The 14,842-nt window shown below is 43.8% G+C and overlaps 1 protein-coding gene across 1 annotated transcript in view; it reads left to right on the forward strand.

Annotated features, from left to right (window-relative positions):
* Positions 1-14,842, forward strand: part of DDX1 (DEAD-box helicase 1) — a 175,981-nt gene that overhangs the window by 85,588 nt on the left and 75,551 nt on the right. The window contains exons 9-10 of the mRNA XM_029595927.1: positions 2,375-2,451; positions 14,702-14,774. Coding sequence (XP_029451787.1) covers positions 2,375-2,451; positions 14,702-14,774 — 150 coding nt within the window. The remainder of the gene's footprint in view (positions 1-2,374; positions 2,452-14,701; positions 14,775-14,842) is intronic.

The following is a 14,842-nucleotide window of genomic DNA, read 5'->3' on the forward strand; positions in this document are numbered from 1 at the left end:
GGTGATACCTAAAGGTTCCTCCCTCAGTTGAGAATTCCTGAGGTGATTTCCGAGATTCCTTGGTCCAATAGCCAGTTCCCAGTGTGGACTTTGCTGCTGTAGCAGCTGAAAGGCAGTGGGTGCAGTAAGCAGAGCGTGGCAGTGATGGCCAAAGCCTTCTCCCCTGAAGCCAGAGACAGTCTCTGTACTTAGCCAGTAAGCACTGAGCCCAGTAAATTAAAAATAAAAAAAGAAGAAAAGATTCCTGGTTATCTCTCCTACAGAGATTTAAATAGTTGACTAATACAAGAACCTTATAAAGAGTCTCTCACTCTCTCCAGCCAAAACCATGGAAATGCCTGTTTGAGTGCTTCTCAGCTTGTAAAGTGAAAATATTGTGGGTGCGATACTTTTAGCGCGCATTGTGGTAAATACCTATGCAAAGCGCTAAAATAGTGCACATTGCAGTAACTCAAAAACTATCCTAACCACACCCCTTTTTTTATTGTACGTGCTAGTCATACAAAAATTATAGCAAAATGATGAATCTAGGCCTAAGTGTGTTCTAACTACGGGGATAGTGGTATCTAGTGGCCTGACCGGGAGGGTTTGCCACAGTAGTCTGTTGGTTCAAGAAATTTTTATTAAATTTGTTTTGATTGGAATTTGGTTTTGGTTTTTTTGTTTAGTGTGAGATTGCAATTGTTTGTTCTGTTAGTGATTTACTGTGTTGTCATGTATCTGCTGTTAAGAATGTCCAGTTTATAAAAGTTGCCTGAATTGAAATTAATAAACACTATTTGAGAACCTTTATCACTTGTCTGCAAAGATGTATCCCCTAATTTTAAAGTAAATCAATCCTTTTATCATTTCATTCTTTTCCTCTCCTCTATGACTTTCATTATTCGATGACTATTTAAATGCTTAGTAACAGTGACGACAATGGGAATCGGATAAAAACAAGCCCTTTATTAAAACGCCCGACTCTGGCCGAGTTTCGCTCCCTTGCACAGAGCTGCCTCAGGGGCAACTAGAAATGGACACATAAATAATTAATACACATATATATAAAATACAGAATATAAATTACATATATATAAAAAAACAAATTATAGACATACACCCATTCAAAGTATATCATAAAATTATCATGTTGAAAAATCATAAAAACTAAAATAACTACATATATATGTGTATAGACTTATGAATACAATAACTTAAAAGACAACATATATGTATGGCGAACATAAAATTAGAGTGTGTTAAAGATGCATAAATGAATAAGTGAAAAAATGCAAAAGAATTGAGAGGAGGCGACTTTGTGTCATATGTAATATGAAAATATATGAATCCCATGGAGTCAATATTGGTTCTAAACCAAATTATTAAGACAGTTTGTGAAATCTGAATGTTTTAATCACAATATGTCTAATGCTTACTTCATTCAACCAGGACTTGAAATGGTCAATGTAGAAGATATCGCATTGATAATCCTAAGCAAACAAAAACAAATGAGTCAACTAAATAAATGTAAAAAAGAAAAGAAAAAACAGAAAAAAAGAAAAAAATGAAAAAGTGATAAAGATCAAAAAAATAATGATAAAAAAATGTGAAAAAGGAATAAAGAACTGAATAAAAAATAACAAAAATAAAAAACTAGTGAATGAAAACCAAATAATGAATAATTATTAATGTATCTAGAAGCGTCTACCTACAGCGTTGATGATTTCACACCAAAACAAATGGGCTTTTAAATGCTTATACAGCTTTGTCATATCCTCTCTTAGAGGTAGATAATGAAACTACCCACAAGATTTGCCACAATAATCAAAGTCAAACTATGTGGGTAGTTTAGCTTTTGATAATTGCTTTGCTGAAAAGTACCTGCAAAAAGTAGCATCTGCATCTTGTACAGGTACTTTTTTTTTTAAAAGCAAAACAGTGTGCAAAGTTGCATCCCTTGATGTAACACTGACCAAGGAACACTTGCAGGAAATGTAAGCATGTTCTACATGTCTGAGGATAGACAATAATCAGCCTATTTCTGCTGGTAAAACAGCATTTTATCTGTGGAAGTGAGGTTTGTTACCTTTCTTATGAGAGTTTTATTACATAGTAAGTTTCCCTGGAAAAACTATATTTCTACATTCTCCACATATTAGAAATACCTTTAGTTCTGTTATAAGCGTTATTGCTCTTCTTTTAACTACCACAGTTTTATCAATAATTGTCTGATAGGGAAGTGATCAACTCTATGCTGCATAAGCTTGATAGGAGCTTGTTGATCTAGCATCTAGATTTTGGCAGTATAATCTTTTTTTTCTTCCATTGATCATACAAAATATTGGAAGAGATTTTCTTTTACTCAGATGAAAATATCATTGTTTTGATTTAGGTACTGACAAATTTGGTTTTGGCTTTGGTGGAACCGGAAAGAAATCTCATAACAAGCAGTTTGATAGCTATGGAGAGGTAAGATTGTTTTTTGTTTGTTTGTTTTTTTTTAAAGTAGATAGAACATCTAAAACCAAGAAGGCTGATAACATTGAGTGCTCAATATTAATATAATGGCTTGACTTTATAATAAATTTCATTGTGATAATGGTCAAATATCAAATCTGTGGTTAAAGTTTATTCTAGACCTCCTTTTAGCCTGCTTGTGTCCTAAAGTCTGCAGCCACTTGTGAGGTGAGAGCTACAGCCAGTACTATTTCTTAGTGTCCACTTAATGGCACTGTAAGAGCAGCCCTTCACGCATTCTCCACAGCTATCCTTAATCCTGAAAATAAAACTTTCTCAGAGAACAAGCAGGATGGCATCCCTCAAATGTTGATGACCTTCAATGGAGCTCAGCATAGAAGTATGACTTCAAATCTTCTATGAGCTTTGAGCATTCCACACTGGGCATGTGAAGCCCCCATCACATCCTATGTAGAGCCCCTCAGTCTCATCTTTTCCATGGTACCTGCAGATTGTAGATCTTTATGCTTCCTTGTAGCTGAGGCTTATTTCTTTTGGAGTAGCTAGAACAGTTTTTTGCAGGGCGCTGTGTGATTTTATTAACTCCTTACCAATACAAATAAAAGAGACCATATAACCCCCATACTAAAACTCCTCCACTGGCTGCCTATTAAGCAAAGGATTCTCTATAAAATATACACAGCAATTCATAAATCTATTTACAACATATCCCCACTCCACTTAAGTACCCAACTTCGTTTTCACTCTTCATCTAGACCTATCAGAGGAGCTTATAAAGGCACACTCTATGTTCCTTCAACAATATCCTTACATCAGAAATGTACCATCTCTTTAGCAGGACCCGTCCAATGGAACATGCTCCCGCCAGACATCCGCCTTGAGATCTGCTTCGCTTCCTTCAAAAAGAAAATTAAAACCTGGCTCTTTAGCCAAGCTTTTCCAGAACTTTGATTATTTTTTACCTCCAGCTATCAAGATTTTCTCACCATCGCAATCCCTTCTGCAGATCACATTTATCTTAGACAATTACGCCTTATTTTATGATTTGGTTTCTCAAAGAGACTATACAATTTTCTCAATGTTATTTTTCGAACCTGTTTTCCATGTTTTCCAAGTTCTATAACCTTGTTATATGTACCGCCTCTTGGCGTAATTTTTATGTTTCAATGTAAACCGATGTGATCTGTATTTTAATACAGGAACACCGGTATATAAAAAATCTAAAAAATAAATAAAAATAAATTTTCTCCTTACAGCCCTGCTTGTTAGGTTTTTTCTGCGAATTTTGTATTTTTTGTTGACTGTGTGGTACATTGGTTCTGGGGCATTGGGTAGCATTGGTCAGGGTTTTTTTCCCCCCTTTTCGAATCATTTTGGTTTTGTCTATTTTGACCCAATGCCTCAGCATGAAGAAGGCTGATAGGCTTCACAAGTGTCCCTGGTGCTAATGTAATGTCTATTACAGGTCCCATTCTGATAGGTACGGTATAGCCTTTGTTGAGCTCATATTATATCACCCATGTCTGAAGACTGTCATCCTTTTAAACAACTCTGCTTTATAGTTGTTGCCTGTGGCGAACTGACTTTCCCTGTACGTACCTGGATCAGTCCAGACCCTGGGTTATGTCACCAATCCAGCAGAGGGAGGCAGAGAAAACATTCTAATGACTCTGACGTATACCCTGGAGCACCACCTGCAGTCAGTCAGTATTTCTCTGTCTCCCAGCAGAGGTGGACGTCCCTAACCCCTGCAATCTGTGGTAGTTTGTTATTTTTTAGTCAGGTAGTTTAGGAGTTAATTTTTTGCAGGCTTTCTTTTTCTTTTGAAGAGAGCCTATTCTTTTCATTTAAGTTATTTAAAAAAAAAAGAAGAGGTTTTATTTTTTTCTTCACAGCCGTTTCACTGTCTCCCGGGAGGTTGCCAAGTCCTGGGAGGACTATCCCTCCTGGTTTTTGAGGCTGCCGGAGTTGGGGAGGTTTTGTACCCAGCAACCACTCCTGGCAGGGGTGATACTGGGGTGCCCGGTTCACTCACCCTACTTGGAGCAGCTCCTGGGGGCCGTGGCGTTTTGGTCAGGTAAAAAAAAAATAAAAATAATTCTTGACAGCTGAATTGTTGTTCACTTACCTTTTGTTGTTCGGTGGGCCCGTGCCTTTGTTTTTCACCAGGGTTTCCTTTAGGTTTTTAGTTTATTTCATACTTTTTATTTTGCGCCTTTTTTTCTTTATAATGCCGCGAGGCGCGGCCTGCCACGCTTGTGGAGATGCGCGCGCGTCTCTCCAGGGAGAGTCTCTGTTCATCCTGTCTCCCCAGGGGGGGAAGGCTCATCAAGTTTGCCGATTTATTAAAAAAAAAAAAAAAAAAGGGACTCTGCCACTTCGCGCGGCCCCAAAACCTCGGCCCAGCTGCTCTCCTGCCTTGGACTCTTTTAGCTGCAGTGCGGGAACTGAGGCACTCCTGTCTATTCTGAGTGTGGCGACACAACAAGCTATTCAGGGTGCTTCTGACCCGCTGTCGCTGCAGCCGGCAGTCCCTGGGGGGGGACAAGCCACACAAAACAGGGCCATATTTATTGGCTGAAAGCCTGGAGGAGATTTCAGATTCTTCTTCCTCTTCTGCCTTTTCAGGGGATTTTCTTCGTTTTTTTCGCAAAGCTTACAAATCAAATCTAAGAAATTTCATAAGAGACATAAGAGTCTGTCATCTGAACAGAGGTTAAGGCCACGTTCCTCAAAAAGGGCTAGTCCCACGGATTTGGGTGTGGGGTCAGCTGCGAAGCATCCCCTTAGTCAGGGTCCGGATCAGACAATTTTTTTCTTTTTCAGATGATTCTGAGCATGGCTCTTTACCTATCGCAGACAAGTCCTTGCCGGAGGGGGATTTAAATGAAGACCCTGCTTTGAGTATTAGTTCAGACCCTCATGTTGCGGATGGGGATGACCCCAAAGTAGTCCGCCTGTTTAGAAGAGAGGAACTTAGTCCCTTAATTCCAGCTATTTTACTGGAATTGGGTCTCGAGGTTCCAGTAAAGGATTTTCAGATGGGTGACGTTGACCCAGTGTTGCTTGGCCTTAGAGGTCCCATGTCATCATTTCCTTTTCATCTTTTTCTCACTGACCTTATGTACCGGGAGTGGGATACTCCTGAGTTGGGGCTTAAGGTAGCACGAGCCATGGAAAAATTGTATCCATTACCTGAGGAAGCTTTGGAAATTTTAAAATTTCCTAAGGTGGATGCCGCTGTTTCAGCCGTCACTAAGAAAACAACTATTCCAGTAACTGGGGCTACGGCTCTTAAAGATCTCCAAGGTCGTAAGCTTGGAGGTTCAGCTTAAGCGAATTTTTTAGGTTTCTGCTCTTGGTGTGCGGGTGGCCATGTGTAGTAGCTTGGCTTTGCGAGCTGGACTAAGATGGGTCAAGGCTTTACAAAACAATTCTTCCCTCTCTGAAGAAGTTGCTCAGGCTGGAAGACTGGAAGCTACAGTTGCTTATAGTGCAGATGCTTTATATGATCTCATTAGGACCTCTGCTCGCTCTATCGTTGCTTCTGTATCAGCTCGCAGACTTCTCTGGTTGAGGAATTGGTCTGCAGATGCATCCTCCAAAGCTCAATTAGAGGCTTTACCCTTTAAGGGAAAATTATTATTTGGTAAGGAATTAGAAGATTTAATTTTGTCCCTAGGGGAAAATAAGATTCACAAATTGCCAGAGGACCGTCCTAGGCCTAGAAGCTCTTTTTCATCTCGCTCTCATTTTCGGTCTAACAGAAGATTTCGTTCTTCTTGTCAGTCGGCTCCTCCAGCTAAACAGTCTTCAGGTAGACAACAGAATTGGTCTCAGTCCTTTCGTGGCCGCCGCTTTGGTAGACCTGGAACTTCCCAAGTCTCAGGAGGCACAAAGTCTGTCCAATGAGATAAGGCTGGTCCTTTCTCCGGTTCCCGTCATAGGGGGCAGGCTGTCTCTGTTTTATGGAGAATGGGCCAGATGTACGTCGGATCAATGGGTTCTATCAGTGATAAATCAAGGTTACGCTTTAGATTTTGTTCGGCGACTTCACCACCTGTTCCTAATTTCACCGTGTTCTTCCCTACAAAAGCGTCTCATAATCCAAGACTCGCTACAGCGTTTAAGCGACCTAGGAGCTATAGTTCCAGTTCCAACATCAGAACATCGGAAAGGTTGTTATTCAATTTTCTTCGTCATTCCCAAAATGGAAGGAACCTTTCGTCCCATTCTCAATCTCAAGAGGGTCAACCATTGTCTAAGGATTCCAAAGTTCCGGATGGAGACTCTTCGGTCTGTCATAGCTTCGGTTCACAGAGGAGAACTTCTAGCATCTCTCAACCTCACCGAAGCTTATCTTCATATCTGCATTCGATCCGATCATCAGAAGTTTCTCAGGTTTTGCATTCTAGGGCAACATTATCAATTCAGGGCTCTCCCGTTCGGATTAGCCACAGCTCCCAGAACATTTACCAAAATAATGGTTGTGGTGGCCGCTCAACTCAGGAGGGCCTGTTGGTACATTCATACCTTGACAACTGGTTGATTCAAGCGAAGTCGGAATCTCTTTGTTATTATACAATCAACAGGGTAATCAGCCTTTTGCAGTCTCTAGGCTGGGTGATCAACGAAGACAAGAGTCACCTATTACCTTCCCAATCTCTGGAGTTTTTGGGTGCACGGTTCGACACTCATCAAGGGATAGTGTTCCTTCCGGAGCATCGCCTTCTCAAGATTCAATCACAAATTTGAGACTTACAGTCTATTCCTATTCCTTGTGTGTGGGATTACTTGATAGTTTTAGGTTCAATGACCTCTACTCTGGAGTTGGTTCCCTGGGCCTTTGCGCACATGAGACCACTTCAGTCTGCATTGCTTTCACGCTGGAATCCAGTTTCGGAAATATACCACCTTCCCCTTCCTCTTACAGAGATGGCTTGTTCTAGCCTAGATTGGTGGTTACAGATAGCGAATCTGCAACGAGGTGTACCACTAGAGATTCCGGAATGGACTGTGGTCACTACCGACGCCAGTCTTTCAGGTTGGGGAGCGGTATGTCAGAATACGTCTGTTCGGGGTCAGTGGTCCGAAGAGGAAGCGCAGTGGTCGATTGATCATTTGTTTGTTTTGTGGAGTGGCCCTCGTAAAGGTCATAAGGTTTCGAAGGCAACGATTGCTCGTTGGTTAAAAGAGACAATTGGTTCAGCTTATCTTCTAGCTCGTCGTGACCTTCCTGAAGGGTTGAGAGCTCATTCTACTAGGTCACAGTCTACCTCTTGGGCAGAATGTCAGTTAGTTTCTCCTCAGGAGATTTGTAAAGCAGCAACTTGGAAGTCGTTGCATACTTTTGCTCGTCATTACCGCTTGGATGTTCACGCTCCAAGTTCGGCAGCCTTCGGAGAGAGTGTTCTCCGAGCGGGACTATCTGGGTCCCACCCTAATTGAATTAGCTCTGGTACATCCCAGGGTCTGGACTGATCCAGGTACGTACAGGGAAAAGAAAATTGGTTCTTACCTGCTAATTTTCGTTCCTGTAGTACCATGGATCAGTCCAGACGCCCACCCTTTATGTCTGTGTATTATATTTGTCTTTTCGGAGAGTCCGCTCGCTGTTTGGGTGATTAATCCGCCTTTCATGCTGTCTATTTTTCTTAATATTTTCTTGTTTATTCCCAAGATTTTTTTTGGGATTCTGCTTTCATTTAGGATTTGTGAGTTGGAAATTTGTTCTCCTATTTAGATAGCTAGTTAATGTTAGTAGTTACATTTCTCACAGGACAAGCAGGATGGTAGTCCTCACAAATGGGTGACATCGAGGATGGAGCCCTGTACGGAAAACTTTTCTGTCAAAGTTTCAACAAGCTTTGACTGACACTGGCACTCTGGGTGCACTGAGCATGCCCAGCCTGCAATTATCCCTGTGAGCCACAGGTGTCTCCCTCAGTCTTCTTTTTTCCGCTCTGCAGTCAGCAAAGCGGTTGGAGCTCTGTGAGGATTTTTTAACTAATTACCTCATGGAAACACTTAACTTTTCACTTCAAAAAACACTTTTCCCTGCACAGGTCTCCCTCCGCGTACGTTTTTACGACGCTCGGTGAGTACTAATTCTTATTTTTCGGTCGGTTCCTGTCACTATCTTAAGGCTGTTAACTGACTGAAGCCTTCCCTTCCCCCATTTTTCAGTTAGCTTTAAACAGCTTGCGAGTATCTCTGTGACACTCTGCTTGCTTATGCTAGTGGGGTAGGGATTTTTTCCTTAACTTTAGGACCTCTGTAGCTTCAAGTCCTTCGTTCCCTGGTACCCTCACGCAGTCGATACCCTATCGCTACACCGGGACCCTCCTAAACCGCCCTGGGCTTTTATATGTCATCAGCGCCCCTCCCCCCACGGTGCCCTGATGCCTTTATCCATGTTTTTTGCTTTTCAGTGCTACCAGGCTTTTTCCTCCTACGCACTGTTTTTTTTCCTTGGGCTTCCTCGGTGCCGTCCCTACCCGGATGCATGCCATTGACGCACACGCTGTTAGTCACTGCCATGCATAGTCGGGTCGCCGCCACCGCTGCCCGAGACACTTTTTAACGATCCCAGGGTCACTTCATCGATGCCACCCCCCCTTTTGGGGATGCCATAGATGCCCCATCCTCCCCACCGATGTCCAGCCCTTTTCCATCGGTGGGCATCGGTGCCACATCGATTCGTCGGTGGGCATCGATGCCGGATGGTCCCCATCAGTGGACATCGGTGCCGGATGGTCCCCATCGATGGACATCTGTGCCGGATGGCTTGTCCGTCGATGGCATTGGTGCCGGATGGCTGTCCGTCGATGGCATCGGTGCCAGGTCCTTTTGCATCGATGGACACCGATGCCCAGGTGTTTCATCCATGGGCATCTATGTTAGAATGCATCCATCGAGGGCAGTCGATGCCAGGCTGCTCCCATCGGTGAAATTCGATGCCCAGGTGGGTCCCATCGGTGGGTATCCATGCCGGCTCGATTCCGTGGATGGGCGTTGATGCCAATGCCAGCCTTATGGCTGGCATCGATGCCCATGCCGATTCCAGGACTGGCGTTGATGCCGGGATGGAATTCATCGACTGGGAGATCCATGCCATCGATTCCATACGTGTCCATATCGATGCCACCGACACACGTGTCTGGGGCACCGATGCCATGTACACTTGGAAATCTGAGTCTGTCCAAATCGATACCGTCAACGTCTGTGGCCCTATAGTTGATGCCCATGGCCATGCCACAAACGGCATAAATGCCCGCCTCCATGCATCGATGCCCTCGACACCTCCGTTTTCCTTCGGTGTCCTTGACGCCCTATTGATTCGACTTCGACTCAGTCGATGCCGGTATCTTTTTCAATAACGGCAATGTTTTTCGATTATTCGATTCCACATCGTTTCAAAGATACCTATGCCACTGCTGTCAGTGCCCGTCACTGTCATCATTCTCCTGGCCAGTCATCGACGATTTTTCATACCCATTTTGATGATATCCTCGAAGCCCCTTAGGTTGCCTTCAATATCGTCAATACCGACATAGCACCGCCACATAATACCCTCGCCTCCTCACATTGCTCCACGCTTTGGGTTCTTTTTTAAGCCCCATATTAGCTTAAGACACTCCATTGTGTCAGGAGCAGAGCAGGCGTGCTGACAGTTCGTCATCGATCGCCTTCCAGGACGACGAGGGCTTCCATCTCGGCGCTGGGGAAAGACCGGGCCGAGCACCGTGGCACCCATCATCGCCGACATCGTGATCGTCCGCCGCTGACGCCATCCAGCACATCGGTGCCATCCTTCTCCAGGCTGGACAACGCTCGGGCAGAGCGACATCACCACTGCCATCAGCACTGTTCCTACAGTTTTGGCAGTCCTTGGTGATCCAGAACTTCCGGATCCAGGTCCGACAGCTTCTGCATTGGCGTCACGACACATCGAGCCGCTGTGACGAGGGAAGGGAACATGAGTTCCGTTAGGGCTCCTCTGTTCCTGGCGTGCCCCACCGTCAAGTGGTGTGGCACTATGGCCATCTGTTACACTTAGCAGTCTAAACGCCACTCACGCCTGGCCTGTCTCCTCTGTACCTGTGCCACCATACCGGGTTTCAGAGCGAGATGGACGTTTACGTCCCCGGCCTTACCCTCGAGGACTCCGGAGACCGTCGGAGTCAACAATCTTCACCGGCTCGTCTTGCGGCGATCCACGTCGGATGGTAAGTACCCGCTTCGGCGGCATTCCCATAGAGTTGTGTTCTCCCATTCGGACCGTGGTTCGAAAAGTTCTGGGTCATGTGCCTTTTAGAACTGTATTAGTGTCACATATCGCTATGTTAGCTATGTTAGCCACAATATCAGGAGAACCCCTCTATCTTCTTGGGATTGCAGCAGGGCTTCTTCTCTTGTCAGTAACAAGTCCCTGTGCCGACCAATGCTCTGACTCTTGGTTCCCTCCCAACCAAGGTCCAGCTGCATTGGCTGATCTGCTAAACATGAGATTCAGCAACCATTGCCCCATGTACAAGTCCACCTTGAGGCCTGGCCACAGGTCTCAGTGTCTCCTTGTACAGCATACAGAAATGCGGGTACCACTTACCACACACCTGCAGGAGCCTACATGATATCCTCCATTGGGACACCTCCTGGTCTCCCATCTGGTCAGATATCAGAGCGGCCACCCCACCTTGTACCAAAGTCCCGGTACACTCCCCCAGGTGCTACGAAGTGCAGAGGGGAGAAGGGAGGGGGGTTGGGGAGTTTTAATTGCACTATTCTTTCTTTTAACAGAAAATAGTTACTCTCCGCACATCCTGGACCTAAGAAAATCCAACTTTCTTTAGACGTCACAGGTACAATGGTATCTTTGGTTACCATCACTCCATACTGCAGTAAGTACATTATTTTAATGTTTCTATGTGCTTTATGGTGAGTCAACATTACAACCCCAAGCTCTGCCGCTGGCACCAGCTTCGGTAAGTGAACTGTCTCTTGCATCACTGTTGGTGAATGCTGTTTTCTCTGCGGAGTGTAACATCATTCACTTTCCTTGCATAGACTACTGCTAACCACTTTCAGTACATGCAAGGAGCTCTCACTTTTTTCAGGACTCACTATACATTTACTAACTGGGATTACTGTCACTGCCATAAATCCCTTCTGTAACACTTCTGGACACCACAGTCTTAAGACCCTCTTGTCCAGCATGCGCACAGACATTCTGATACATTGTTATATGTCCCTGCACATATTTTCCATAACCTCAGCCTTTCAACTTTTCATGGTTGGGCTATGGGGTTTCTTCCCACTATGCATTTTTCTCATAATTCAAAACTGCTATGGGTTATATTCAGTGACATTCTATACTCAATGGACCTAAGTGGTTTCATTGCTTTCGTCCCTGATTCTTATCCCAGTTCGAACTAGGACCTAGTCTCCTTCGACTCATGCTCGCAATTCCTTAGGGTTATAAAGTTTCTCCTGAAAGCTGTCAACCCATTATGCATCTATTGCACTCCAGCATAGTTTCTCATAAACTTCCTGGACGTTGCACCCATGAGTTATGCCCTTATGCCTTCCAATACTGCTTTTGCAACAATTCTTTGTGCATACAGACAGACAGCATAGGGACAATGTGCTTTCCAACTCATAAGCACGCATTACCTCTTAGCTGCTCTGCTAGATAGCTGCGCAGCTCTACCCTTGGCCCTTGTTCACTTCATGCGTCCTTGGGCCACATATCTAAGAGATTTAATGAACGCTCTATCTGACCTTCTCCACGTAGGTTCTATCCTCTCGAATGGTCTCAATTACATGTGTACAGGGCAAATCTTTTAACGCTGAGTTTAACTAAACTTTCCTCTGCGTCTGCATCATTCCATACGATGCACAGGTTCTGCTCCCTGCATATGTTTCCTATGCGTTCCCTTAGATGCCTTTTCTTCCATCAAAGGCCTCTTCAATATATCTCTTCTGCTGCCTCTCGTAGCCAGCATTCTTCTAATGTTGAACTGGGATGGGGTTCAGTATTCTTTTCCCCACTCCCTGACTGAGATCAGTATGCTTCCCATACTTCTCAATCCATCATATCAGTAACCTTTTATTCCCTCACCAGTCAGTCCCAAATCATAGACTTACTGATGTTCTTAGGTTCTGGTAGCGTCACAAAACCTTCTAAACATAAATCTTGCCGTTTAATATGGCAGGCTTTACCTCCTGACGCTAAAAAAAAAAAAAAAAAAAAAAAAAAAGAGGTATTACCCCTTTTACTTTTCCACCATTTTTTCTTACTCCCTCGGATTCTGTTCTCCAGACATCCTCCACATAGATACACCTTTCTCTTAGGAGGTGTATCGTTTTGGGAGTTGGGTTCCCGTTTTCGGTAATCCTCTCTGAGTCGGCTTACCATGGATTATCCACTGATCAAGCCGCCTCTATTTCTCTAATCACGGAATGAACATATATATTCTCCTTATAAGTCTCATACATTCTACGTTTGAGCCTTTCCATTCCTCTCTTCCACAGTTTGGCAAGGGAACTTCTTTCCCTCTTAATGTCATTCCTGCCAGCAGGGTCCGTGAGTTATGCACTCTTTCCATACTCACCTGACTCCGTTCCTCTGCCACTGAGTAGTTCTACGCATTCAACTTTCTATCCTTTTCAGGTAGATGTTGTATCTCCTTTCCTCAGGAAATACTCTATTAATTTTTCCTAACCTCTCTCTCTCGCCCTAGGGAGAGACTGGGTTTTCCACATTCCTGGACAGTAATGCTGCGCTTACATTCTATCTACATTGCACTGCATTCCATGTGAATTCCACTTGACTCTTTCCTTCATGCAAGGGTCAAGCTGCTACTTCCAGTGGCCACACAGACCTAATCCTTCTGATTAAGTGGTCTATATTTCCTTTCCTACCAACAAGCAGACATTTCACTACAACACTGTGGGTATCCACATACTGTTGTGTCCGTCTTAGCCTTAACAGCTTCCCTTTGGTTACTGCTGCTTGTACTTTTTTATCAGGTTGCAGCCTGGAGTCCTCTCCATACCTTCGCAGCCTATTATTGCTTACATTTGACTAGCCGGCATGCTCCATGTTTGGCCAGTCCGCCTACTCTTACTTTTTTCAATTCACTACCCAACATCCTTCCATGAACCCATTATGGTGTTGCGGATGCCCTCCGTTCCCATTTCCACCTCAGTCGTTACGCCTTTGCGCATCTGCGGTGTATCTGGTGCATTCCCGGGCATCCTCAGCTCGGTACTCACCCATTTGTGAGGACTACCATCCTGCTTGTCCTGTGAGAAAGCAAATGTTGCTTACCTGATGTAACAGGTGTTCTCACAGGACAGCAGGATGTTAGTCCTCACGAAACCCGCCCGCCACCCCGCGGAGTTGGGTCTGTATACTTTTATTTTAGTTTCGCTTGCGCTTTTTAGCTATAAGACGAGACTGAGGGAGACACCTGTGGCTCACAGGGATAATTGCAGGCTGGGCATGCTCAGTGCACCCAGTGTGCCAGTGTCAGTCAAAGCTTGTTGAAACTTTGACAGAAAAGTTTTCCGTACAGGGCTCCATCCTTGATGTCACCCATTTGTGAGGACTAACATCCTGCTGTCCTGTGAGAACACCTGTTACATCAGGTAAGCAACATTTGCTTTCTGCTTTGATACTGCTCAATACTGATTGACTGCAGGTGGTGCTCCAGGGTATACATCAGAGTCATTAGAATGTTTTCTCTGCCTCCCTCTGCTGGATTGGTGACATAACCCAGGGTCTGGACTGATCCATGGTACTACAGGAATGAAAATTAGCAGGTAAGAACCAATTTTCCTTTATGGTGATCAGATTTATGCATGCATATGGCTGTGGCATCACAGGTATTCATTGTTGAAAATCAGGGAATAGCAACTAGGTTGGGCACATGAATTAAAGCAAAATATATTTTGTAAAATAAAAATATATTCCAGTGTTTAGGTTAATCTTGATAAAGTTTCAAAGGAAAACCAAAACTTTGAAAATGGGTTTGCTATTTTTTCAGTACGTGTATTCTTTTTGCCGCAATTGAAGTGGCTGGCTACTTTTTGTTACCTTTTTATTACTTTTTGAATCCAGGCCATCTTGAAGAGAATAGACGCATATAGCAACAAATAACACCAACTACCTGGCCATTTGGCACAACAATTTGTAAAGTCAATATATTAAGTTGTCCCATTGTTTTTGCATTGCTAGGAATTCACTATGCATGACACTATTGGCTGCTATATAGATGTGGATAAAGGCACTGTCAAGTTCTCTAAAAATGGTAAGCTGTTAACTTTTCTATTTTTCTATCAGATTCTGTTAAGCTTCTTTATAACCTTTATTTGTATG

The sequence above is a fragment of the Rhinatrema bivittatum genome, chromosome 3 (assembly GCF_901001135.1).
Source record: "Rhinatrema bivittatum chromosome 3, aRhiBiv1.1, whole genome shotgun sequence".
NCBI lineage: Eukaryota > Metazoa > Chordata > Amphibia > Gymnophiona > Rhinatrematidae > Rhinatrema > Rhinatrema bivittatum.